This window comes from Triticum urartu, chromosome 2A, assembly GCF_056163025.1.
Source record: "Triticum urartu cultivar PI428250 chromosome 2A, HENAU_Tu73, whole genome shotgun sequence".
Taxonomy (NCBI): domain Eukaryota; kingdom Viridiplantae; phylum Streptophyta; class Magnoliopsida; order Poales; family Poaceae; genus Triticum; species Triticum urartu.
The window spans coordinates 463,045,296-463,070,423 of NC_141874.1; the positions used below are offsets into that span (position 1 = coordinate 463,045,296).

General features: G+C 45.7%; 3 protein-coding genes across 4 annotated transcripts; 2 read left to right on the top strand and 1 right to left on the bottom strand.

Moving 5' to 3' along the window:
* Positions 1-1,345: 1,345 nt before the first annotated feature.
* On the bottom strand, positions 1,346-1,966 carry LOC125537049 (uncharacterized). Its single transcript, XM_048700344.2, has one exon. The coding sequence runs from the start codon at positions 1,949-1,951 to the stop codon at positions 1,544-1,546; it is 408 nt and encodes a 135-aa protein (XP_048556301.2). The 5' UTR covers positions 1,952-1,966; the 3' UTR covers positions 1,346-1,543.
* Positions 1,967-6,279: 4,313 nt separating this feature from the next.
* LOC125537907 (protein NUCLEAR FUSION DEFECTIVE 4) lies at positions 6,280-18,942 on the top strand. 2 transcript variants are annotated; one of them, XM_048701232.2, is made up of 3 exons: positions 6,280-7,130; positions 17,102-18,039; positions 18,213-18,942. In XM_048701232.2, the coding sequence occupies exons 1-3, from the start codon at positions 6,795-6,797 to the stop codon at positions 18,718-18,720; spliced, it is 1,782 nt and encodes a 593-aa protein (XP_048557189.1). In that variant the 5' UTR covers positions 6,280-6,794; the 3' UTR covers positions 18,721-18,942. The 2 variants fall into 2 exon arrangements, with proteins under 2 accessions (XP_048557189.1, XP_048557190.1); XM_048701233.2 differs by having other exon boundaries at positions 6,999-7,134.
* A 1,851-nt stretch (positions 18,943-20,793) lies between these two features.
* Positions 20,794-24,740, top strand: LOC125537905 (uncharacterized). The gene is made up of 2 exons (XM_048701230.2): positions 20,794-21,074; positions 21,843-24,740. The coding sequence occupies exon 2, from the start codon at positions 21,977-21,979 to the stop codon at positions 24,176-24,178; it is 2,202 nt and encodes a 733-aa protein (XP_048557187.2). The 5' UTR covers positions 20,794-21,074; positions 21,843-21,976; the 3' UTR covers positions 24,179-24,740.
* Positions 24,741-25,128: the final 388 nt, after the last annotated feature.

Sequence of the window (25,128 nt, forward strand, 5' to 3'; positions counted from 1 at the left end):
CTCCACGCCAGCATCGTCGTCGACCTCGCGCCTGTCGTCAAGTACCTCCAGGGGATGGATGTCAAGCCCGGCGACGTGTCGCACGTGCTCGAACGCTACCCGGAGCTCCTCGGCTTCAAGCTCGAGGGCACCTGTCCAGTTCCTGTCCATAGTTGTGGCGCAAGGGGGGAAGGGATCCCCGTTCATTTTCTGGTCGTGATTTCTGATAAGGTTCTGCAGCCTCCTGACTTGAAACTGAAAGGCAGGAATTTCACATAGAACGGGTCAGCTCTGTTCGGTTGGCACTTGGCAGCAATTTCTCCAGATAGAGTGGCTACTGGAACTGAAATGTTTCTAGCAAAATTCTTTGTTGCGGATGATCCAGTTTTCGATGGAAACACACCAAATTCCAAACTAAATGGCGCCAGCAGCCTGACTAGCAACTCTGGACTATCCACTATCTGGAGGCAGGAGTGGTGGACTTCTCCTTTCCAGGCATTCTGAAACGGGGATCCGCGACTTTGGTGTTCAATAGGAGACAAGTTTTATAAGCCACAATACCTACTCCTTGGTTAATACTCCTTTGGAGTTCTAGACTGGAGTAGTATGCATTGCAGACTTTTTAAAGCCATCTCTGCGATCTTTATCAGTTCTTGACAACATAGTCAAAATCTTGATGCCAACATCCCTCTCTACTACATAGTCGTAGTCTAGTGAAATAAACTCAATCATGAAGAAAAGGGTATATCATAAGAAAATGACAAGGTCGACTCAAAAAAAATAAGGAGAGACAAGGTGACACCAAAGATGAACATGCATTGCATTGGAAGACCAACAGGTGGCATTAACATGAGGCTCATATCTCACTTCTGACTGGGAATGTCAGATTTATAACATCACAATTTGTTCATTGTTTGCTCAGGTTCTTGCAAATGCAGTGGGTCATAATGCAGTTTCACATTCAGAACAATGCAAACTGTCTACTCCAGACCGCAAAATGTGTCACCTTGTCTAGGCATACATGAGCAAACAATGAACATGTTTACAGTATATCTAGGCATACATGAGAAACATGCAAAGGGAGTATATAATATAACTTCAAGTTTACAATATATCTAGGCATACATGAGAAAGATGGTTGCAAAATGTGTTCCCATATGAAAATGCCAAATGTGTCAGTAACAAGGATCGATGCTACATCATTTCCCAGTTAAACAAGCATTGTGTGAAATATCTGAATATATCAGAGCTCTAAGCTACAGTTTGATTATATCCAGCATTTGGTTTATCAAGCACATCCTTCAAAAATGACAGTCTAGTGATCACTACTGCATCATATACAACAAAGCATCAAGCTCAAGACATAAATGCAAGTTTGTTAGCTAACAATTGATATTAGATACTATGAACGAAGGGAATCATTCGATGAACTCATCATCGGTGTCATCATAATTGCTATCCTCTTCCATATCCTCATCATCCTCATATTGTACTTGCTCCATAAACCTATCTTTGTCAAAGGAATTATCATCCTCCATTTCTTCAACTCCAATCGTGTCACACTTCATACGCTCATCGAATTTTGCATCAGAGTAGTTGAGCAGGCATGCGAGAGAGCATGTGAACCCCTTGTGCTACAGCTATGGACAGGAACTGGACAGGTGCCCTCGAGCTTGAAGCCGAGGAGCTCCGGGTAGCGCTCGAGCACGCGCGGCACGTCGCCGGGCTTGACGTCCATCCCCTGGAGGTACTTGACGACGGGCGCGAGGTCGACGACGATGCCGGCGTGGAGCACCTGCGGGTAGCGGCGGAGCAGGTGCGGGAGCTCGTCGCGGCGGACGCCGATCTTGCCGAGGTAGTCAAGGACGGGGACCATGTTCTTGCGGACGCTGCTGCCGAGGGCGAGCGGGTAGGCGGCGAGGTCGTCGGGGCCGAGGCCGAGGGAGCGGAGAAACTCGACGCGCTCCCGCATGACGTCGACGGTTAATACTAGTCCATCCGGATTTTTCTTTGTAAAAACGCCAGTACCTGGTCGTTTTGTCCGGCGATTTTACAAAAAAAAAAACCCGGATGGATTAGTATTCACCTTAGGCACGATCAGGTGGCGGTCAAAGCGAGCTGGCGGCCACTGACCCGGCCAAGTCAGCAAATACGTAGACGAAATTGTACATACGAACCAAAGTGAACCCCTTGCGCAAGTACGTGAACCTTAGTTCGGATATTTTGAAGTAGTGGTTCCAAACTGTCAACCAACTCAAATTTAGTGACCTACGGTAAATTTTTCTCGATAAAAAATGTGCAGATGCAATGTTTGTGTCGTGGGGATTAAACAATACTACCACTTGATTTTATTTTTTAGAAAAAACTAACCATACTAGTAACCCACCATTTTTGTTTACGTGGCGAGGAACAAGTATTGCCGGCTCCGATTCTAGAAAAAAAAGAAGTATTGCCGGTTCCTGTCGCCGGCCAGCGTACGTATCGACTGCACGTCACATAAAAAGATTTCCTCCTTTTGTTTTAATTTTTGCTACTGTATGTGCCACGATGGCAAAAAGATAAATGGAGCGGAGATCTTTTGTGGGAAATGAGGCGGACATGACAACGAGTCATCATCATTTCTGCCCTGGACGGGGCGCATGCATGGCAATGGTAGAAAGAAACAGGGCCGGGGAAGGCAAAAATCTAGCTTTTGGGCGAGACGTAGAATCAGGCGAGCCGGCAGCGGTGTGTTTGTGCCTTTGCAATTCAATGGGACAGCTGCCTGAATGAAGCAGTTCAAGGAAAATATCTGTCCGGGGCAACGGGAGCTTAGAGCAACTCCAACGGGTCGACCTAAATAGACGGCGATTTCGTCCGTTTTTTATCCGTTTGGGTCGGTCGCCTGCCCTGCGTTCGTTCTCTTTTAGATTTGGATCGGCAGCATGCCAATTGCGTTGACTCATATGTGCCTGCGTGGCCGGCTGGCCGCTCAATATTTACATTGATTTGCATTCAAACATATTGTCAAATAATATAGTATTATCGAATAAAAATATTATAGTTTTACAAGCCGGATACAAATAAAAATGTTTCACATAGTTTTACAGCCGAATGAAAGAAGATACATCTATTGGTTGCCAACATGAGCCCACATATGCTCAACCAAATCATTTTGCAGTTGCACTTGAGTTTCCCAATCACGCATGTCTTCATGAAATTGGGTGAATTGTTCAAACGTTGCCGCTACTCCATGTTCAGGCACAACATTCTCAACCTGAAACTGAAACCCTTGATCGTACAGACGTTCTGGGCGCTTGTCTTCTACGATCATATTGTGCATGATCACACAAGCAGTCATCACCTCCCACAGTTTCTGCTTGCTCTAGGTATTAGCAAGATACCGAACAATGCCCCATCGAGATTGCAAAACACCAAAGGCACGCTCGACATCCTTCCTGGCACTCTCTTGCTCCTGGGCAAATATTTTCCTCTTCTCTCCGACATGGTTGGGTATTGTCTTGACAATAGTGGTCCACTGAGGATAGATACCGTCACCCAGGCAGTATCCTTTGTCGTAGTTGTGGTCGTTGACAGTAAAGTTCACCGGTGGGCTGTTGCCTTCGGCAAGCCTAGCAAACACCGGCGAGCGCTGATGCACGTTGATATTATTGTGTGATCCAACCATGCCAAAGAAACAGTGCCAGATCCAGAGATCTTGAGACGTCACGACCTCTAGGATGACAGTGCAAGCCCTGACATGTCACTTATACTGCCCTTGCCAAGTAGAAGGACAGTTCTTCCACTCCCAGTGCATGCAGTTCTATACTGTCAAGCATCCCTGGGAAGCCCCTTCTAGCATTCATCGCCAACAAAATGGGTTGTATCTTCAGCCGTCGGCTCTCTCAAGTACTCAGGGCCAAACACAACAATAACAGCCTTGCAGAACTTATACAGGGACTCTAGGCATGTAGACTCGCTCATACAGACTACTCGTCAATGAGATCACCGGGCACTCCGTATGCAAGCATTCGGATGGCGGCAGTGCATTTCTGATAAGGGGAGAAACCAATCTTGCCGACGGCATCCTCTTTGCACTCAAAATAGTCATCATAGCCGACCACTCCCTCTCTAATACGGTTGAAAACATGCCTACTCATACGGAAACGGCGGCGGAATTTGTGATGTTTGAACAACGGGTTTGTTGTATCAAAGTAGTCCTTCCAAATAAGGAAATGCCCGCTTTCTCGGTTGCGATTCAACGCCGGAAGATGGCCCGAAATGGAGCCACGAAACAACGGCCGCTGGCTGTTGAGGTGGTGATGGACCAACACGGCAGCCAATATCTCCTCCTCGTCGTCGGACGACGAATCGTCGGAGTCACAAAGGAAATTGTGGAAAAAGAACTCATCGACGGAGTCCATTTTCGTACCTTGGCAAACTGTCGAACAGTTTGCAGGCATCGAAGAAGGAGAAGGCCGGCGAGGGGAGTCGTGCGCGCACGGACCAGCTAGCTGCCCTACCGACTTTCGACGAGTGGGCCGGCGTCCGACGAGCGTGCCGGTGAGGATTTGGCCGGCGCAGCGAGGCGGCCTCTTAGTTGCGGGCGGCTATGTGGTTGGGGGAGCGGCGGTGGGAAACAATTTGCTCCTCGACGGCAAGACGGCGGTGGCGGGGCGACGGGGGGAGTGAGCGGCGTTGCTGGGCGGATGTGGAGGCGGCGGCAGCTGGCAGAGTCGCCGGCAAAAAAGGGCGGCGGTGTCGACGACGAAGAAGGCGGGCGAGGGTTGCTGGGGTGGGAGAGGCCAATAAGCCACTGACCAGCGGGCCCCGGAAAAGGAGTAGACGCGCACGCATCCGTCTCGTGTTCGCGCCGACGCAAATCCGGCTCAAAATTGAGGCGGGAATGGGTCGTCCGCGGACAAAAAGCGGACGCCTGTCCGTTTTAAATCGGCACGTTAGGCCGATTTTTCTGTTCGCGCCGACCCAACCGAACAACGGCGGATGAAATGGGTCACCCCATTGAAGTCGCTCTTAAGACTTGACAGCAGCTCGCATGGATCTACTCCTTCCGTTCTAATGTAAGACGTTTTTACAAACTAAATTAAGTTATAAGAATGTCTTATAATATGAGACAGAATAATACTATTTTCGTAGGAAATGGGAGAGATCAGGAACGCGGTTAAACCGAGCTTGAGCTCAATGTGAGCTCGGTTAAATAGTAAAAAGAAAAAAAGAAACATTGACAAATGTTTTGATTGCTTGTAAAGTTTCAATATTGTACAACATTCGTGAAAAATGTGAAAAAGTTGATGCTCTAAAAGTATTATTTTCAAAAACATTTTGGAGCATCGATTTTGTCCTTTTGTCATATCTTTCGCGACTGTTATTTCATGATGAAACTTGAAAAAAAATAAACTTTCGATCTATTCGTGTTCAATCACGGAAGTAAAACGAATATCAGAAATATTAAAATTACATCCAGATCTGTAGACCATTTGGCGACGACTATAAGCACTGAAGCGACACAAAGACTTGTCGTCGTCATCGCCTCTCCCTCGCAGGAGCCGATCAAAACTTGTTGTATTAGACGGTCGAGAAGTCGTCGTGCTAAGGCCCTATAGGGCCAGCACCCCAGAACAGCAACCGTTGCCGATGAAGAATAGTGTAGATTGGAGGGATCCAATTTGAAGACATACGGACATAGACGAACGACGACCAGAACCGAGCAGATCCACCGAAGACACATCTCCACACACACGGGCGATGCTAGACGCACCACCGGAACGAGGCTAGGCGGGCAAACCTTATTCCATCTTCAGGGAGCCCCCGCCATCTCGTCTTCCTGAAAATGACATAAACCCTAACAAAAGTAAAAAAATAAAACATCTAAATAGGGAGTCCTCTTGCCGGCAAGGGCCCAGATCCACCGCGTCCTCATGGCCCCTAAGGCCACCGGAGACGAAGCGGCCCGACGGTGGCGCCGGAGGAAAGCAGAGAAACCCTAATCTTTTTTGGAAGGAGGAGGAGGCGGATGTGTGTTGTTGGGCGTATACATCGTTTTCTGCTTTCTATTTCGTGATGAAATTTTGCAAGCAATGAAACATTTGTCCATGTTTGCTAGAAAAAAATCCAGATTTTTTTATTTCATTTACTGTCAGAACAGGACTTTTAGATAGATCCTAGCAAGCCCTTTTTTCCCTAAAAAAAACCAAGACTCATTTTTCGGCAGGAACGTGTGTCACGTGTGTAGGATGGGATGGTGGCAGATTACGAAACATTTGGTCAACTAGTAGTGTCTCCTTATAAATCTCGGAATAAACTCAACCTCCATTCTCCCATCGCGCGCTCTCTCCTCCTCCTCCCAAAAAAGATTAGGGCTCATCACCCGACCAGTACAGTCATCCTCACACAAATACCAGTTCATCATTTCGGTCTCTCTAGAACTGTAGTAGTAAATCCTTGTGTTCGATCGAGCACTGCGTCTGTTGCCACTGCCGGGACTCGGATTGCTTTTCTCCTCAACTTTGGCATTCGATGGGTGTAAAGGTCTTCCCTTCCCGTTGGCCATCATTTCCTCTTCTTCCTTTGCGCTAAACAAATTTTGTTTAGCGCCACCTCCACCTGACCTGACCTGACCCCAGCAAAAGCAAAGCCAAGCGCCTTGCCATTAAAAGGCTTCCTTTTTTTGGCTCCAAATCTGCGTCCGGTTTGGTTCCTTCCTTCCACCAATCTCTCCGGCGGCTCTCCAATTCCATTCCACCATCGAAATCCAACCCTTGACCTCCCTCCAATTCCCCAAGAACAAGCATAAGCAGACAAGCTTGGCCGCTCCGATGGGGGTGCTCGCCGACAGGCTCAGGGCCTTCTCCACCAACCGATGGCTCGTCTTCGTCGCCGCAATGTGGCTGCAGTCCATGGCCGGCATCGGCTACCTCTTCGGCGCCATCTCGCCCATCCTCAAGGCCGCGCTCGGCTACAACCAGCGCCACGTGGCGGCGCTCGGCATCGCCAAGGACCTCGGCGACTGCGTCGGCTTCCTCGCCGGCTCGCTCTCCGCCATGCTGCCCGCCTGGGCCATGCTGCTCATCGGCGCCCTGCAGAACTTCCTCGGATACGGATGGCTCTGGCTCATAGTCACCAAGCAGGCGCCGCCGCTGCCCCTCTCCATGGTCAGTAAGTCAAGTCCCTCCTCTGCCGCTGCTTCTTTCTTGCTTGCTTTCTTTCTTTCTTTCTTTCTTTTTGAATTGTGCGCTGCTTCTTTCTTAGATTGGTTGATGATACTATGAATCTGATTGAATCACAGAGCTGTTCAAAATGGTCCTCAACTTTGAATGCTACTGCTGAATTACACACACAATACATTCAGGTCGTCGTGCCAATTTGTTTATGGAATTGCAAACAAGGTGGGCTGTAGACCGCAGAGCACATGATAATTAAATAAAATGAGGGGCACATGATCATTAAATAAAATGAGGGTTACTGGCTGGATAGGATCAGCTGATGAAAATGGCGTGGAGGGAGAGTACATCTTAGATTAAATCAGTTTTCTAGGCACCGGCTTTCTTGTGAAATTGACTAATCACACATGTTTAAGTGTGAAATGCCGGCCCGCCAATGGTGTATTCTTCTACTCCTAGTGTAGCATTCTTTATTTACAATAACTTGTCCTTGTCACTACTTTTGTTTTCAGTAGTCACCATGTTATGCTTAATTATTTACTGTCACAGCAACCACTTGCCTATTTGTCAATATTCAAGTCTTTAATTCTTTATCGGCGTGAGTTGATGCAACAGAGATTATTCTTAATTCAAATATTATGTTGCTTTTTTAACACAATTTTCTCTCTATAATATTTTAATGGATTCACTATAAACTATATTGGCCTTATCTGGATTAGATGGCCAAGTAGTCTAGTCTTACTTCCTAAACCTCCTATGTTTCTGTTGGGGAACGTAGCAATAATTCAAAAAATTTCTACGTACCACCAAGATCAATCTATGGAGTCATCTAGCAACGAGGGAGGAGTGGATCTACATACCCTTGTAGATCGCGCGCGGAAGCGTTCAAGAGAACGGGGTTGATGGAGTCGTACTCGTCGTGATCCAAATCACCGATGATCCTAGCGCCGAACGGACGGCACCTCCGCGTTCAACACACGTACGGAGCAGCGACGTCTCCTCCTTCTTGATCCAGCAAGGGGGGAGGAGAGGTTGATGGAGATCCAGTAGCACGACGAGGTGGTGGTGGAAGTAGCGGGATTCCAACAGGGCTTCGCCAAGCGTTGCGGGAGGAGGGAGATGTGTCATGGGAGGGAGAGGGAGGCGCCAGGGCTTAGGTGCGGCTGCCCTCCCTTCCCCCCACTATATATAGGGCCAAGGGAGAGGGGGGGGCGCAGCCTTGGCCCTTCCTCCAAGGAAGGGTGCGGCCAGGGAGGAGTCCATCCTCCCCAAGGCACCTAGGAGGAGCCTTCCCCCTTTAGGACTCTTTCTTTCCCTTATCTCTTGGCGCATGGGCCTCTTGGGGCTGGTGCCCTTGGCCCATATAGGCCAAGGCGCACACCCCTACAGCCCATGTGGCCCCCCGGGGCAGGTGGACACCCTTGATGGACCCCCGGACCCCTTTCGGCACTCCCGGTACAATCCCGATAATGCGCGAAACTTTTTCGGCGACCAAAAAAGACTTCCCATATATAAATCTTTACCTCCGGACCATTCCGGAACTCCTTGTGACGTCCGGGATCTCATCCGGGACTCCGAACAACTTTCGGGTTACCGCATACTAATATCTCTATAACCCTAGCGTCACCGAACCTTAAGTGTGTAGACCCTACGGGTTCGGGAGACATGCAGACATGACCGAGATGACTCTCCGGTCAATAACCAACAGCGGGATCTGGATACCCATGTTGGCTCCCACATGTTCCACGATAATCTCATCGGATGAACCACGATGTCAAGGACTTAATCAATCCCGTACACAATTCCCTTTGTCTAGCGGTACGATACTTGCCCGAGATTCGATCGTCGGTATCCCGATACCTTGTTCAATCTCGTTACCGGCAAGTCTCTTTACTCGTTTCGTAACACATCATCCCGTGATCAACTCCTTGATCACATTGTGCACATTATGATGATGTCCTACCGAGTGGGCCCAGAGATACCTCTCCGTTTACACGGAGTGACAAATCCCAGTCTCGATTCGTGCCAACCCAACAGACACTTTTGGAGATACCTGTAGTGTACCTTTATAGCCACCCAGTTACGTTGTGACGTTTGGCACATCCAAAGCACTCCTACGGTATCCGGGAGTTGCACAATCTCATGGTCTAAGGAAATGATACTTGACATTAGAAAAGCTTTAGCATACGAACTACATGATCTTGTGCTAGGCTTAGGATTGGGTCTTTGTCCATCACATCATTCTCCTAATGATGTGATCCCGTTATCAATGACATCCAATGTCCATGGGCAGGAAACCGTAACCATCTATTGATCAACGAGCTAGTCAACTAGAGGCTTACTAGGGACATGGTGTTGTCTATGTATCCACACATGTATCTGAGTTTCCTATCAATACAATTCTAGCATGGATAATAAACGATTATCATGAACAAGGAAATATAATAATAACTACTTTATTATTGCCTCTAGGGCATATTTCCAACAGTCTCCCACTTGCACTAGAGTCAATAATCCAGTTCACATCGATATGTGATTAACACTCAAGGTCACATCCCCATGTGACTAACACCCAAAGAGTTTACTAGAGTCAATAATCTAGTTTACATTACCATGTGATTAACACTCGATAAGTTCTGGGTTTGAACATGTTATGCTTGTGAGAGATGTTATAGTCAACGGGTCTGAATCTTTCAGATCCGTATGTACTTCACAAATCTCTATGTCATCTTGTAGATGCAGCTACTACGCTATATTTGGAGCCATTTCAAATAATTGTTCTACTTGGAGCTATTCTAAATTGTTGCTCCATTATACGTATCCGGTATCTCTACTCAGAGCTATCCGGATAGGTGTTAAGCTTGCATCGACGTAACTCTTTACGTCGAACTCTGTATCACCTCCATAACCGAGAAACATATCCTTATTCCTCTAAGGATAATTTAGACCGCTATCTGGTGATCTACTCCTAGATTACCTTTGTACCCTCTTGCCAGATATGTGGCAAGGCACACATCAGGTGCGGTACTCAGCATGGCATACCGTATAGAGCTATGACAAAAGCATAGGGGACGACCTTCGTCCTTCCTCTTTCTTTTGCCGTGGTCGAGCTTTAAGTCTTAACTTCATACCTTACAACTCAGGCAAGAACTCCTTCTTTGACTGGTCCATCTTGAACACCTTCAAGATCATGTCAAGGTATGTGCTCATTTGAAAGTACCATTAAGAATTTTGATCTATCCTTATAGATCTTGATGCTCAATGTTCAAGTAGCTTAATCCAGGCTTTCCATTGAAAAATACTTTCCAAATAACCCTATATGCTTTCCAGAAATTCTACGTCATTTCTGATGTCAACATATATTTATCAGAAATTCTATAGTGCTCCCACTCACTTCTTTGGAAATACAAGTTTCTCATAAACTTTGTATACACCCAAAACTTTGATCATCTTATCAAAGCATACATTTCAACTCCGAGATGCTTACTCCAGTCCTTAGAAGGATTGCTGGAGCTTTGCATACTTATTAGCATCTTTCAGGATTAACAAAACCTTCCGGTTGTATCACATACAACCTTTCCTCAAAAATCGTCGAGGAAACAATGGTTTTTGGCATCCTATCTACAAGATTTCACAAATAATGCAGTAATTGCTAATATAATTCCAACACACTCTTAGCATCGCTACGAGTGAGAAAGTCTCATCGCAGTCAACTCCTTGAACTTGTCGGAAAACATCTTAACGACAAGTCGAGCTTTCTTAATGGTGATACCTACCATCATTGTCTGTCTTCCTTTTAAAATCCATATGTACCTAACAGCCTTACGACCATCAAGTAGTTCTCCCAAAGTCTACACTTTGTTTTCATATATGGATCCTCTCTCGGATTATATGGCCTCGAGCCATTTTGGAATCCAGGCCCACCATCGCTTCTCCATAGCTCGTAGGTTCATTGTTGTCTAGCAACATGACTTCCAAGACAGGATTACGTACCACTTTGAAGTAGTACGCATCCTTGTCATCCCACGAGGTTTGGTAGTGACTTGATCTGAAGTTTCATGATCACTATCATAAGCTTCCACTTCAATTGGTGTAGGTGCCACAGGAACAACTCCTGTGCCCTGCCACACACTAGTTGAAGAGACGGTTCAATAACCTCATCAAGTCTCCACCATCCTCCCACTCAATTCTTTCGAGAGAAACTTTTCCTCGAGAAAGGACCCGATTCTAGAAACAATCCCTTATTGCTTTCGGATCTGAGACAGGAGGTATACCCAACTGTTTTGGGTGTCCTATGAAGATGCATTTATCCGCTTTGGGTTCGAGCTTATCAGCCTGAAACTTTTTCAAATAATCGTCGCAGCCCCAAACTTCTAAGAAATGACAGTTTAGGTTTCTCTAAACCATAGTTCATATGGTGTCATCTCATCGGAATTACGTGGTGCCCTATTTAAAGTGAATGTGGTTGTCTTTAATGCCTAACCCATAAACTATCGTGGTAATTCGATAAGAGACATCATGGTATGCATCATATCCAATAGGGTGCAGTTATGATGTTCGGACACACCATCACACTATGGTGTTCCAGGCTGTATTAGTTGTGAAACAATTTCCACAATGTCTTAATTCTGTGCCAAACTCGTAATTCAGATATTCATCTCTATGATCATATCATATAGATATTTTATCCTCTTGTCACGACGATCTTCCAAATTTACCCTGAAATTACTTGAACCTTTCAATAATTCAGACTCGTGATTCATCAAGTAAATATACTCAACACCTACTCAAATCATCTGTGAAGTAAGAACATAACGATATCCACTACATGCCTCAGCACTCATTGGATTGCACACATCAAAATGTATTATTTCCAACAAGTTGCTTTCTAGTTCCATTTTACTGAAAACGAGGCTTTCAGTCATCTTGCCCATGTGGTATGATTTGCATGTCTCAAGTGATTCAAAATCAAGTGAGTCCAAACGGTCCATTTGCATGGAGTTTCTTCATGCATATACACCAATAGACATGGTTCGCATGTCTCAAACCTTTCAAAACAAGTGAGCCCAAAGATCCATCAACATGGAGCTTCTTCATGCGTTTTATACCGATATGACTTACGTGGCAGTGCCACAAGTAGGTGGTACTATCATTACTATCTTTTGGCATGAACATGTGTATCACTACGATCGAGATTCAATAAACCATTCATTTCAGGTGTAAGACCATTAAAGGTATTATTCAAATAAACAGAGTAACCATTATTCTCTTTAAATGAATAACCATATTGCGATAGACATAATCCAATCATGTCTATGCTCAACGCAAACACCAATCTCGATGGTAGAGGGAGCGTACGATATTTGATCAACCTTGGAAATACTTCCAACACATATCGTCATCTCACCTTTAGCTAGTCTCCGTTTATTCCGTAGCTTTTATTTCGAGTTATTAACACTTAGCAACCGAACCGGTATCTCATACCCTGGTGCTACTAGGAGTACTAGTAAAGTACATATTAACATAATACATCCAATATACTTCTATCGACCTTGCCAACCTTCTTATCTACCAAGTATCTAGGGTAATTCTGCTCCAGTGGCTGTTCCCTTTATTACAAAAGCACTTAGTTTCGGGTTTGGGTTCAACCTTGGGTTTCTTCACTAGAGCAGCAGCTGATTTGCCGTTTCATGAAGCATCCCTTTTTTCCCTTGCCCTTCTTGAAACTAGTGGTTTCACCAACCATCAACAATTGATGCTCCTTCTTGATCTCTACTTTTGTGGTGTCAAACATCGCGAATATCTCAAGGATCATCATATATGTCCCTGATATATTATAGTTCATCATGAAGCTCAAGCAGCTTGGTGGTAATGACTTCGGAGAACCATCACTATTTCATCTGGAAGATCAACTCCCACTCGATTCAAGCGATTGTTGTACTCAGACAATCTGAGCACAAGTTCAACAATTGAGCTTTTCTCCCTTAGTTTGCAGGCTAAGAAAATCGTCGGAGGTCTTATACCTCTTGACGTGGGCATGAGCCTGAAATCCCAATTTCAGCCCTCGAAACATCTCATATGTTTCGCGACGTTTCAAAACGTCTTCGGTGCCTCAACTCTAAGCCGTTTAGCTGAACTATCACATAGTTATCAAAATGTGTATGTCAGATGTTCGCAACATCCATAGACAACGTTCGAGGTTCAGCACACTGAGCGGTGCATTAAGGACATAAGCCTTCTATGAAGCAATGAGGACAAACCTCAGTTTACGGACCTAGTCCGCATAATTACTACTATCAACTTTCAACTAAATTTTCTCTAGGAACATATCTAAACAGTAGAACTGAAGCGCGAGCTACGACATAATTTGCGAAGACCTTTTGACTATGTTCAGGATAATTAAGTTCATCTTGTGAACTCCCACTCAGATAGACATCCCTCTAGTCATCTAAGTGATTACATGATCCGAGTCAACTAGGCCGTGTCCGATCATCACGTGAGACGGACTAGTCATCATCAGTGAACATTTTCATGTTGATCGTATCTACCATACGACTCATGCTCGACCTTTCGGTCTCTTGTGTTCCGAGGCCATGTCTGTACATGCTAGGCTCGTCAAGTCAACCTAAGTGTTTCGCGTGTGTAAATCTGTCTTACACCCGTTGTATGTGAACGTTAGAATCTAACACCCGATCATCACGTGGTGTTTCGAAACAACGAACTGTCGCAACGGTGCACAGTTAGGGGGAACACTTTCTTGAAATTATTATGAGGGATCATCTTATTTACTACCGTTGTTCTAAGTAAACAAGATGCATAAACATGATAAACATCACATGCAATCAAATAGTGACATGATATGGCCATCATCACTTTGCTCCTCTTGATCTCCATCTTCGGGGCTCCATGATCATCATCGTCACCGGCATGACACCATGATCTCCATCATCATGATCTCTATCATCGTGTCTTCATGAAGTTGTCTCGTCAACTATTACTTCTACTACTACAGCTAACGGTTAGCAATAAAGTAAAGTAATTACATGACGTTTATGTTGACACGCAGGTCATAAATAAATTAAGACAACTCCTATGGCTCCTGCCGGTTGTCATACTCATCGACATGCAAGTCGTGATTCCTATTACAAGAACATGATCAATCTCATACATCACATATATCATTCATCACATCCTTTTGGCCATATCACATCACATAGCATACCCTGCAAAAACAAGTTAGACGTCCTCTAATTGTTGTTTGCATGTTTTACGTGGCTGCTATGGGTTTCTAGCAAGAACGTTTCTTACCTACGCAAAAACCACAACATGATATGCCAATTGCTATTTACCCTTCATAAGGACCCTTTTCATCGAATCCGATCTGACTAAAGTGGGAGAGACAGACACCCGCTAGCCACCTTATGCAACTAGTGCATGTCAGTCGGTGGAATCAGTCTCACGTAAGAGTACGTGTAAGGTCGGTCCGGGCCGCTTCATCCCACAATGCCACCGAATCAAGATTGGACTAGTAACGGTAAGCATATTGAACAAAATCAACGCCCACAACTACTTTGTGTTCTACTCGTGCATAGAAACTACGCATAGACCTAGCTCATGATGCCACTGATGGGGAACGTAGCAATAATTCAAAAAAATTCTACGTACCACCAAGATCAATCTATGGAGTCATCTAGCAACGAGGGAGGAGTGGATCTACATACCCTTGTAGATCGCGCGCGGAAGCGTTCAAGAGAACGGGGTTGATGGAGTCGTACTCGTCGTGATCCAAATCACCGATGATCCTAGCGCCGAACGGACGGCACCTCCGCGTTCAACACATGTACGGAGCAGCGACGTCTCCTCCTTCTTGATCCAGCAAGGGGGGAGGAGAGGTTGATGGAGATCCAGCAGCACGACGGCGTGGTGGTGGAAGTAGCGGGATTCCAACAGGGCTTCGCCAAGCGCTGCGGGAGGAGGGAGATGTGTCATGGGAGGGAGAGGGAGGCGCCAGGGCTTAGGTGCGGCTGCCCTCCCTTCCCCCCACTATATATAGGGCCAAGGGAGAGGGGGGGGGGGCGCAGCCTTGGCCCTTCCTCCAAGGAAGGGTGCGGCCAGGGAGGAGTCCATCCTCCCCAAGGCACCTAGGAGGAGCCTTCCCCCTTTAGGACTCTTTCTTTCCCTTATCTCTTGGCGCATGGGCCTCTTGGGGCTGGTGCCCTTGGCCCATATAGGCCAAGGCGCACACCCCTACAGCCCATGTGGCCCCCCGGGGCAGGTGGACCCCCTTGGTGGACCCCCGGACCCCTTTCGGCACTCCCGGTACAATACCGATAATGCGCGAAACTTTTCCGGCGACCAAAACAAGACTTCCCATATATAAATCTTTACCCCCGGACCATTCCGGAACTCCTTGTGACGTCCGGGATCTCATCCGGGACTCCGAACAACTTTCGGGTTACCGCATACTAATATCTCTATAACCCTAGCGTCACCGAACCTTAAGTGTGTAGACCCTACGGGTTCGGGAGACATGCAGACATGACCGAGATGACTCTCCGGTCAATAACCAACAGCGGGATCTGGATACCCATGTTGGCTCCCACATGTTCCACGATGATCTCATCGGATGAACCACGATGTCAAGGACTTAATCAATCCCGTATACAATTCCCTTTGTCTAGCGGTACGATACTTGCCCGAGATTCGATCGTCGGTATCCCGATACCTTGTTCAATCTCGTTACCGGCAAGTCTCTTTACTCGTTTCGTAACACATCATCCCGTGATCAACTCCTTGATCACATTGTGCACATTATGATGATGTCCTACCGAGTGGGCCCAGAGATACCCCTCCGTTTACACGGAGTGACAAATCCCAGTCTCGATTCGTGCCAACCCAACAGACACTTTCGGAGATACCTGTAGTGTACCTTTATAGCCACCCAGTTACGTTGTGACGTTTGGCACACCCAAAGCACTCCTACGGTATCCGGGAGTTGCACAATCTCATGGTCTAAGGAAATGATACTTGACATTAGAAAAGCTTTAGCATACGAACTACATGATCTTGTGCTAGGCTTAGAATTGGGTCTTTGTCCATCACATCATTCTCCTAATGATGTGATCCCGTTATCAATGACATCCAATGTCCATGGTCAGGAAACCGTAACCATCTATTGATCAACGAGCTAGTCAACTAGAGGCTTACTAGGGACATGGTGTTGTCTATGTATCCACACATGTATCTGAGTTTCCTATCAATACAATTCTAGCATGGATAATAAACGATTATCATGAACAAGGAAATATAATAATAACTACTTTATTATTGCCTCTAGGGCATATTTCCAACAGTTTCTCCAAATTTCTCACATGTCAGAAGTAGTATATTGTAAATTTATGGCTGTCAAGAGTGTGCACATAGCTTTGCAAGGTGTGATGTTTGATTGCAAAATCTGCACGCCATATCATAAATCATCATCACAATCACTATGATTGACCGGTGAATGGCTGAATGGTTGCTTATTTACAAGTAAACAATTAGTTTGTCCACATCATTTTCTACACAGCCTCAGTTGCTTCGTCAAGCAAATGTTCGTGTGCAGCTCAGGATAATGTAACCCACACATTTGTTGCTTGCCATGCAGAGCTGCATTCTTTGTTTTGTTTCTATCTCTTAAATATATGAATTCATATATTGTACACTATGTATGCTCAGTTCTGTATACGGAACTACAGAGAGAATGCAAAAAGCTATAGAATTGGTATGGTCTTCTCCAAATAAAATTGATGAACGAGTTTCATTGTTGTCCAGATGGCCAGGATTCCAAACTACGTGGAGGAAATAGGGAATCCCCACAATTAGATAAATATGAAACAAAAATCTGGAAACTGACTAGTTATTTGCTTCCCTTTGCTCAATTTTCGACACTAATATAATACTTCTTGATGTTTTTAATTCAGATGTGTGTCCTTATTTTTGTTGGAACCAACGGCGAGACATATTTCAACACAACTTCACTGGTTACATGCATCCAGAATTTCCCAAAGAGCAGGGGCCCAACTGTGGGCATTCTGAAAGGATTTGCTGGGCTTAGCAGTGCAATTCTGACTCAACTGTTTGCAGTAATGCACACACCAGACCATGCAACTCTTATCTTCATGGTCGCAGTCGGGCCGTCACTTGTTGCCATTGGCCTCATGTTTGTTATAAGGCCTGTCGGGGGTCACCGACAGGTGCGGTCATCTGACAAGAACAGCTTCATGTTCATCTACACCATTTGCTTGCTCCTTGCCTCATATCTCGTTGGTGTCATGCTAGTCCAAGATTTCCTGGAAGTGAGTGATAATGTGGCTATTTCTCTCACAGTGTTTCTTTTCGTCTTGCTTATTTTACCGATTGCGATCCCCGTGGTCCTGACGTTTAGCTTGAAAACTGAATATCCAAGTCCATATGAAGAGGCTCTGCTGTCTGAAGCATTAAAAGGAGAGGCAGGTACTTCACATGAAAGGGAGGATCAACCAGAGTTGATTCTAAGTGAGATGGAAGACGAGAAGCCTAAAGACATAGACTCTTTATCCCCATCTGAAAGGAGAAGGAGAATTGCAGACTTGCAGACCAAGTTAGTTCAAGCTGCAGCAAGAGGTGGGGTTAGAGTCAGGAAGGGACCACGTAGGGGGGAGAACTTCACCCTGATGCAGGCATTGGTCAAGGCTGATTTTTGGCTTATTTGGTTATCGCTTCTGCTCGGGTCTGGATCAGGGCTGACGGTGATTGATAATTTGGGTCAGATGAGCCAAGCTGCTGGTTTCAAAGACGGGCATAACTTCGTGTCATTAACGAGCATATGGAACTTCCTTGGTCGTGTTGGAGGTGGCTATTTCTCTGAGAATATTGTCAGGTACCAACACTAGGTTCTCCACATTTTGATCTGGCATCCACTGTTAACACAGCAAATAAAAATGATTGCTATCATTTTTCAGTAGCTGTATTTTTTTGCGGTGCTCTTCAGTACCTCTCAAATTTTGGCCAGGCTTTCTTCATACATTGACCAACTATTCTTCTGATGATCAGGGAACATAAATACCCAAGGCACATAGCATTGGCCTTAGCTCAGATACTCATGGCTGCTGGGCATTTCCTCTTTGCAATGGCTTGGCCTGGAACTATGTACATGGGAACCTTCCTGGTTGGGCTTGGATATGGCACTCACTGGGCTATTGTGCCGGCTGCTGTTTCTGAACTTTTCGGTGTAAAACACTTTGGCGCAATGTATAATTTCCTCACAGTAGCAAACCCCACAGGGTCGCTGATCTTCTCAGGTCTCATTGCCAGTAGCTTCTATGACTATGAAGCTGAGAGGCAAGCGCAGCGCCGTCAGAGCTCAGCGTCGTCGTCTCCACAGTTTCTTCAGGGCATGGGGTTACTTGCAGATGGGCCACTGAAGTGTGAAGGGGCTGTTTGCTTCTTTGTCAGCTCGTTGATCATGTCAGCGTTTTGCGTCGTGGGTGCTGGCTTGAGCCTTGTCATTGTTTACAGGACCAAGCGAGTCTACTCTCACCTCTATCGATCTGTCCGGTGATGAACTTTTTTCCATGGATAGATCATCCCCGTTGTACCATGTACCATACATACATTATTGAACATATGATTCATGAATCAAGATACAAGAAGCTAAAGTTTGTTTGTTTATATAGTTGCAGACCATTTTTATAGTTTTTTTTGGAAGGGCAGACCATTTTATAGTTTATACTGTAAGCAACCCGTTCCCAGATGTAAATTGCAGGTCTTTTTTGTCCGAGGATGCGACTGTGTATTTATCTGTCAAATGCTACTTTACTTTGGCTGTAATGAACCCTCTCTCATGATAACACCTTGTATGGTTTCTGCCAATGCTGGAAACATGAAACTTGTGAAACTGCCCGGCTATTTTTATTAGACTTTCTTGCCGTGTATGAACTTGTGACTAGTAAATGTTGCCATGCTTTTCATGTATATATAGTACTATGGAATAATAACCTCAAGTGACCAGGGTCAGGAATTCAAACTGCAAAATGATTGTGGGGTGGAGCATCTCCAAATTTTGTTGCTGGAGTTTTCATGCTATTTATGTACCAGGTATGCACCACCTTGACTGTGATCTTAGTTCCATCTTGAAACTGAACACATCAGCTGCCTAACTTCAAGCTACTTGCAGATCTGGCCATCTATCTATCTATCTATCTATCTATCTATCTATCTATCTATCTGGGCTGCCCATCATATGGACGCTACTACTTTTGTCTGGCAGCAAAACTCCTAGAGACTTTGTTGTTTAGGCCTGTGAAAATGACACATTATTATCCAAGTGATCTTCCTTTGGTGACTGGCAGCATGTGTATGTAAGCTGATCCTGTCACCTGAAGATTCAGCTCCTAGGTGCTGCTGCCAAACAACTATCAGTTCTTGAACAAAGTGACAGAAACACAATCTGCTCGGCTCAGTTCTCACACAAGTCAGCTGCCACATTTTCCTTGTGAAGACACTTTTCTACAGTAGTTCAATCTGTAATCAATGTTAACCTACTATACACTGAAATTTGAACAGCTGGGATCTCCTGGCTTATCAACAAGAGCACAGAGTGGCATGGTTCAAGATCACACAAGAGGCATTCTGAAACTGGATGCAACTCAGAGCTGAATGCAGACTCACTCTTCTTGTCTACTTTTTCTTTACATGCTCAAATGAGGCAAATTTGAACCTGGGGCTGTGCCATGATGTATTATTACTAGCAACATCCTTGGATTTTTTGTTGCAATAACAGAATATAAGTAGCAGGTGTGTCAGCAGTGCTAGATATTTTGCTAGTTCTTGTGCTGCTACTGTCATATGCCTACTTTTATTATTTCCTCTGAGATACCAGTACAAATTGCTGGTGAGGTGATGATGTAGAGAGGGTGTGTGTGTGTGTACTTAAAGGGTAACAGGGAGAGTGGGGCCCACATGGGGGGAGAAAAAGGTTCTCAGTCTGCACACAAGGTATCTCTTCTCAGGAAAAAAAAAGAATTAGGGTTCACCGGACTGGAGAGGAGAGCAAAGCTTTTTGTGGCTGGTGGTTGTGATTTTAACTTAACCCTAGGCATAATCCTTGCTAGGTTAGTAGGAAATACCTGAAACAACCCTAGTCACATCTGATTGATCTAACAACACAGCACTAGGGTTACGCTCCTGCTGTACCCGCCGCTGTGGTTTTACAGAAATAGCCCCTCCCTAGTAAAGGTTTCTCACCTTATATAATGCGTATACGTACCTGCCCATGTATACACTCCAGTACCATGACGAGTGGGCCCAGCTGGGGGATACTTAAGGACACTTTCCCATGTGCTCCGCCCTGTATTAACGTCAAATCTACAGCTTAAAACAGCAATTAACAATATTAAAGCCCGAATTAAAGCACATAATCAACTCAGCCTTTTCCCCCCTAAAGATAAAGAAATAGCAGTAGTACTCCAGTATGTTTTGTATCTGAGCCGGAAATGGCGAGAAAGCCCCTGGGTTGACACCCGGCCTGGGGTTTGGGCCTGCACTGTGGGGGAGTTTAATTTGGGGCACCAAATGAGGGCAAAGTTTGAAACTTTTAAAGGCAAACAAAAAACAAAGGCGGAATAATAATCTAATCTCTATTTTTACAGGACACAGAGGCACAGAGGCACACGGCCTGACCTACACTCGCTCCTTTTTCTACTACTACTGCTGCTCTGCTGCTACCCCTCTCATTTGGTATTACGATTTTTGGGGCTTTGACTAAAAGTCTTGAGCTAAAAAACTTCATTTTTTTAGAGCTCCTTCCTCCTCCCCCCCGAAATTAAATCCGGGGCCGAGGGATTCGCAATTCGGGGGAGCCCGTGGCCTCCAATCCGCCCCGATTCCTGCGCCTCCTCCAGCCGATCCGCATGGGTACGTCCTCCCCCGACTTCTCCCCTCCCTGGCTCTCGATTCAGGTGCTTTTCGCCGCCGGCCGTGGCCTGCCGCGGCAGATCTGGCGGCCTAGGGTTCTTGGGGCTCTAGATTTTGAGCACCTGGGGTCAGCGCCGCTGCTGGCCCGGCGCGCCGGGGACGCGGATCGCGCGGATCGGTGGTCCTCTCGGCCGGATTCCTGATGGGGTTTTGGGCTGTTCTTGAGCTGATTTGGACGCTTCCTGGCACTTGGATGTGTTCATTTCGCTTGGGTTTTGGCGCTGTTCCGGGGGAGCCGCGGCTCCAGATTCTCTAGTTTTGTGGAGAAAGCTGGGCTGGATCTTTCTCGCACTGTCTCTTGCTACCCGAGATTAATTGCCTTTTTGGTCGGGTCGGTGTAGCTCCGGTCGCTGATCTGCTAAGCTTTCAAGTTCCGATTCGCTGAAGCAAATCTCAGTGGCGCGTAGTCCATTCTAGTGGAGTAGATTTGTTGTACTGCCAAATAAATTTGTCGGAGCTGAAATTAAATGATGACGAGATAGATTTCGCTTCCAGGTTGTTTTCCGGTCCTGCCAAATTAGAAATTAATAGATCGTTTCCGGCTGATAGTGCCGAAATTCAGTGTCCCTCTACTTCACTGCTTGGTTTACATGTTTTCTCAGGTTACACTTTGCTGTCGACGCTGTGCTATGTTGTTTGCGATTCCACACGAGTGTGCTCTGTATTTTGTTCCTCAATATTCTTATCATTTGCCCTACTTTGCTGCAGATCAATGGAGTTTTCATAGTTCTCAAGGTTAAGATCAACAGTACTGTGCAGTGAACTCTTGTTCATTTCTTGGTCCTGGGCTTCTTCATTCTTGCTCAAGTCCAGCTGTCTGTTGATCCAATTCAAAGGTGGAGATGAGTGTGGAGTACAATATGGATGAAGCTTTGAAAGCACGAAATACTGCAGAGAGCAAGTTTCATGCGCGTGACCTCAGGGGCGCACGCAAGTATGCGGTCAAGGCCCAGAATCTCTGCCCATCGCTTGAGGGCATATCCCAGATGGCGTCGACTCTTGAAGTTCATCTTGCAGCAGAGTCCAAGATTGATGGAGAGAGTGACTGGTACCGGATCTTGTCCCTGCCCGCCTTTGCAGATGAAGAGGATGTGAAGAAGCAGTACAGGAAGCTAGCTCTCCAGCTGCACCCTGATAAGAACAAGTCAGTCGGTGCTGAGGAGGCCTTTAAACTGATCTCTGAGGCGTGGAGTGTGTTGTCTGATACTAGTCGGAAGGCAATTTATGATCAGAAGAGGTCAGATCATTCTGTTGTCAACGTAACCAATGGCATGTATACGTATGACAAGAAGGCGACCAAGAGAGCTCGAAAGAATGCTGCTGCTGCCGCCGCCGCCGCCGCTGCTGCTGCGGCTGCTGCTGAGGCTACTGCTCGTCCTGCTGGTGTTGATACTTTCTGGACATCTTGCAATCGCTGCCGTATGCAGTATGAGTACTTAAGAATGTATCTTAATCATAACCTTCTGTGCCCAAACTGCCATCATGCGTTCATGGCGGTAGAGACTGGATTTCCTTGCAACGGAAGCAGTTCATCTTTCTCCTGGTCAACCAAGCAGCAGCCACAGAACCACAGTTCCACCAAACATTCATATGGCTCAACAAGCAGGACTTCTAGCATTCCGGGGACAGGGCATGTGGGGTATCAGCAAGATAGCACTTATGATTCCTACAACAGTCAAAGCTTTCAGTGGAATCAGTACTCCAAGACAGCGCCTGCAGCTGACACAAATGCTTACAGTACCCAGGCTTCCGAGAAACCTAGAAGAAATGAAGAGAGCTACAGCTACAACTACCCTGAAAGTGGAAACACATGTGACCCTGAGAGAACTACTTCAAGGCGTGGCCGGTTTGCAAAGCGGAGAAGGCATAGTAATGATTATACTACTGTGGATTATGCTGGAGATAACAAAGAAACAGTGGTTGCAAGCACAGAGACAAATGCTTTCACAGATGTGGGGCGGGTTAATGGCACTTCAGTGGAAAAGATGAGATCTGCAGTGAGTGTAAGGAGAGCCAATGTTTTGAGAGAGATCTCCCAGATTGATACACGGGGTCTACTTGTTGAGAAAGCCAAAGAAGCCGTCCGGGGAAAATTGCAAGAGCTGAGCATGGCAGCATGTTCACGGTTTGCAGAGAAAAGAAAGTCAGAAGGAAAGGTATATCCTAGTGACAACAACATAAAGGCAAATGGGGTCCTCTCTGGCAAGCTTGGCAAAGGACTCAAGCTATGCAGTTCAATAAGTGTCGACACCCACGTACCTGCAACTGCAACTGATGAAAAGAATCCAGAACAGAAGCGTGTGCCTGTTTCAATTGATGTCCCAGATCCTGACTTCCATGATTTTGATAAGGATCGCACAGAGAGAGCTTTTTATAGCGACCAAGTATGGGCTACATATGACAGTGAGGATGGAATGCCTCGTCTATATGCAATGGTGCAGAAAGTTCTTTCAATGAGACCTTTCAGAATCCGCATGAGTTTCCTCAATTCCAAATCCAATATTGAACTGTCTCCAATAAACTGGGTTGCCTCTGGTTTCCAGAAAACATGTGGCGATTTTAGGGTTGGAAGGTACCAGATTACGGAAACAGTCAACATATTTTCGCACAAAGTCAGCTGGACTAAAGGCCCCCGTGGGATTATCAGAATTATTCCTCAGAAAGGTGATACATGGGCTTTGTACCGAGACTGGTCTCCTGATTGGAACGAGCTTACACCTGATGATGTGATATATAAATACGAGATTGTCGAAGTTATTGATGATTTCACTGAGGAGCAAGGGCTGACTGTCATTCCATTGTTGAAGGTTGCTGGCTTCAAAGCTGTGTTCCATAGGCACATGGACCCCAAGGAGGTCAGGAGGATACCAAAGGGTGAGCTGTTTCGTTTCTCCCATCAGGTTCCTTCTCGACTGCTGACTGGTGAAGAAGGCAACAATGCCCCGGAAGGTTGTCATGAGCTCGATCCTGCTGCAACCCCAGTGGACCTTCTTAAGGTTATTACAGAGGTGAATGAAGACGTGGCGGCACAGACTGCTGAATAGAAGAGGGCAACAACTCTGAACACTGAAGATAGCTTGGGTGTCTGAAGTGTGAAATGTACTACACAGATGACAACAAGTCAACATTTGTTGGTGTCTTAGTTCTATTATGCCATCTTATTTTTGGCTGATGACTTGGACAATACTGCCAGGGCAAGCAGCTTATGTCGTGGACTTCTGACTGTTAATTCTTAGGCATTTCTAACACTCGGAGTTTATCGCGCCATGGATATCATCTTCTAGAGTAAAAGAAGCATTGGGAGGCGATTGATGCGGCGACTAGTCAAAGGAAAGCTATGGAGCCTCATGGCTTGCTGACGGCGTTACTCTGTTCAGGTATGGTGTTGAGCATAGGAGCCATCAAGTTCGAGGGGGGAGACGCCACTGGACTTCCCCATGTACCCAGAAATTATTAATGTACCAAATTTACCTAAGATGTTGTATTTCCTTTAATCTATAGTGATGCGTCCTTATATAATGTTGAACTCGATGATTTCAAAATTCTGATTTGAACTCGGTGAACTGGTTCGGCAATTTAATATTATATTTAGTGGAAGCTTGCTCGTGGGCTTGTTCTCTTTCCTTTTATTGCTTGGCCGGATTAATGATGGAGATGGAAATTTTGTGCTGTTGACAATACAGTGTTCACTCCATGTTCATTCGATTTTCGAGATAAATGCAGTGTTCACTTCTTGCCGGTTTTCAACTATTCAGTGGAGCATGTGAATGGTTTGTTATGCCCTGTGAATGATCTTTTTTTAAGTTCAAAATTTTCCTTATTCATTCATGAGAATAGTAGCATCATTTACAAGACTGGACATTACAGCCTCATCTTTTGGCTAAACATTAGGAGGATTAAATCTAGCTGAACTAGCTAGTTCATGGGCTACCCGATTACATTCTCTATGACTGCTCAAAGATGACATGGGTGAACTCCACATTCTCTATGACTA

Excerpts from the sequence above, each read along its gene's own strand:
- LOC125537907 (XM_048701232.2), top strand. The coding sequence starts at position 6,795 with ATGGGGGTGCTCGCCGACAGGCTCAGGGCCTTCTCCACCAACCGATGG. Across the intron at positions 7,131-17,101 it reads CGCCGCTGCCCCTCTCCATG|ATGTGTGTCCTTATTTTTGT; the intron begins GTCAGTAAGTCA and ends TTTTTAATTCAG. Across the intron at positions 18,040-18,212 it reads TTCTCTGAGAATATTGTCAG|GGAACATAAATACCCAAGGC; the intron begins GTACCAACACTA and ends TCTGATGATCAG.
- LOC125537049 (XM_048700344.2), bottom strand. The coding sequence starts at position 1,951 with ATGCGGGAGCGCGTCGAGTTTCTCCGCTCCCTCGGCCTCGGCCCCGAC.
- LOC125537905 (XM_048701230.2), top strand. The coding sequence starts at position 21,977 with ATGAGTGTGGAGTACAATATGGATGAAGCTTTGAAAGCACGAAATACT.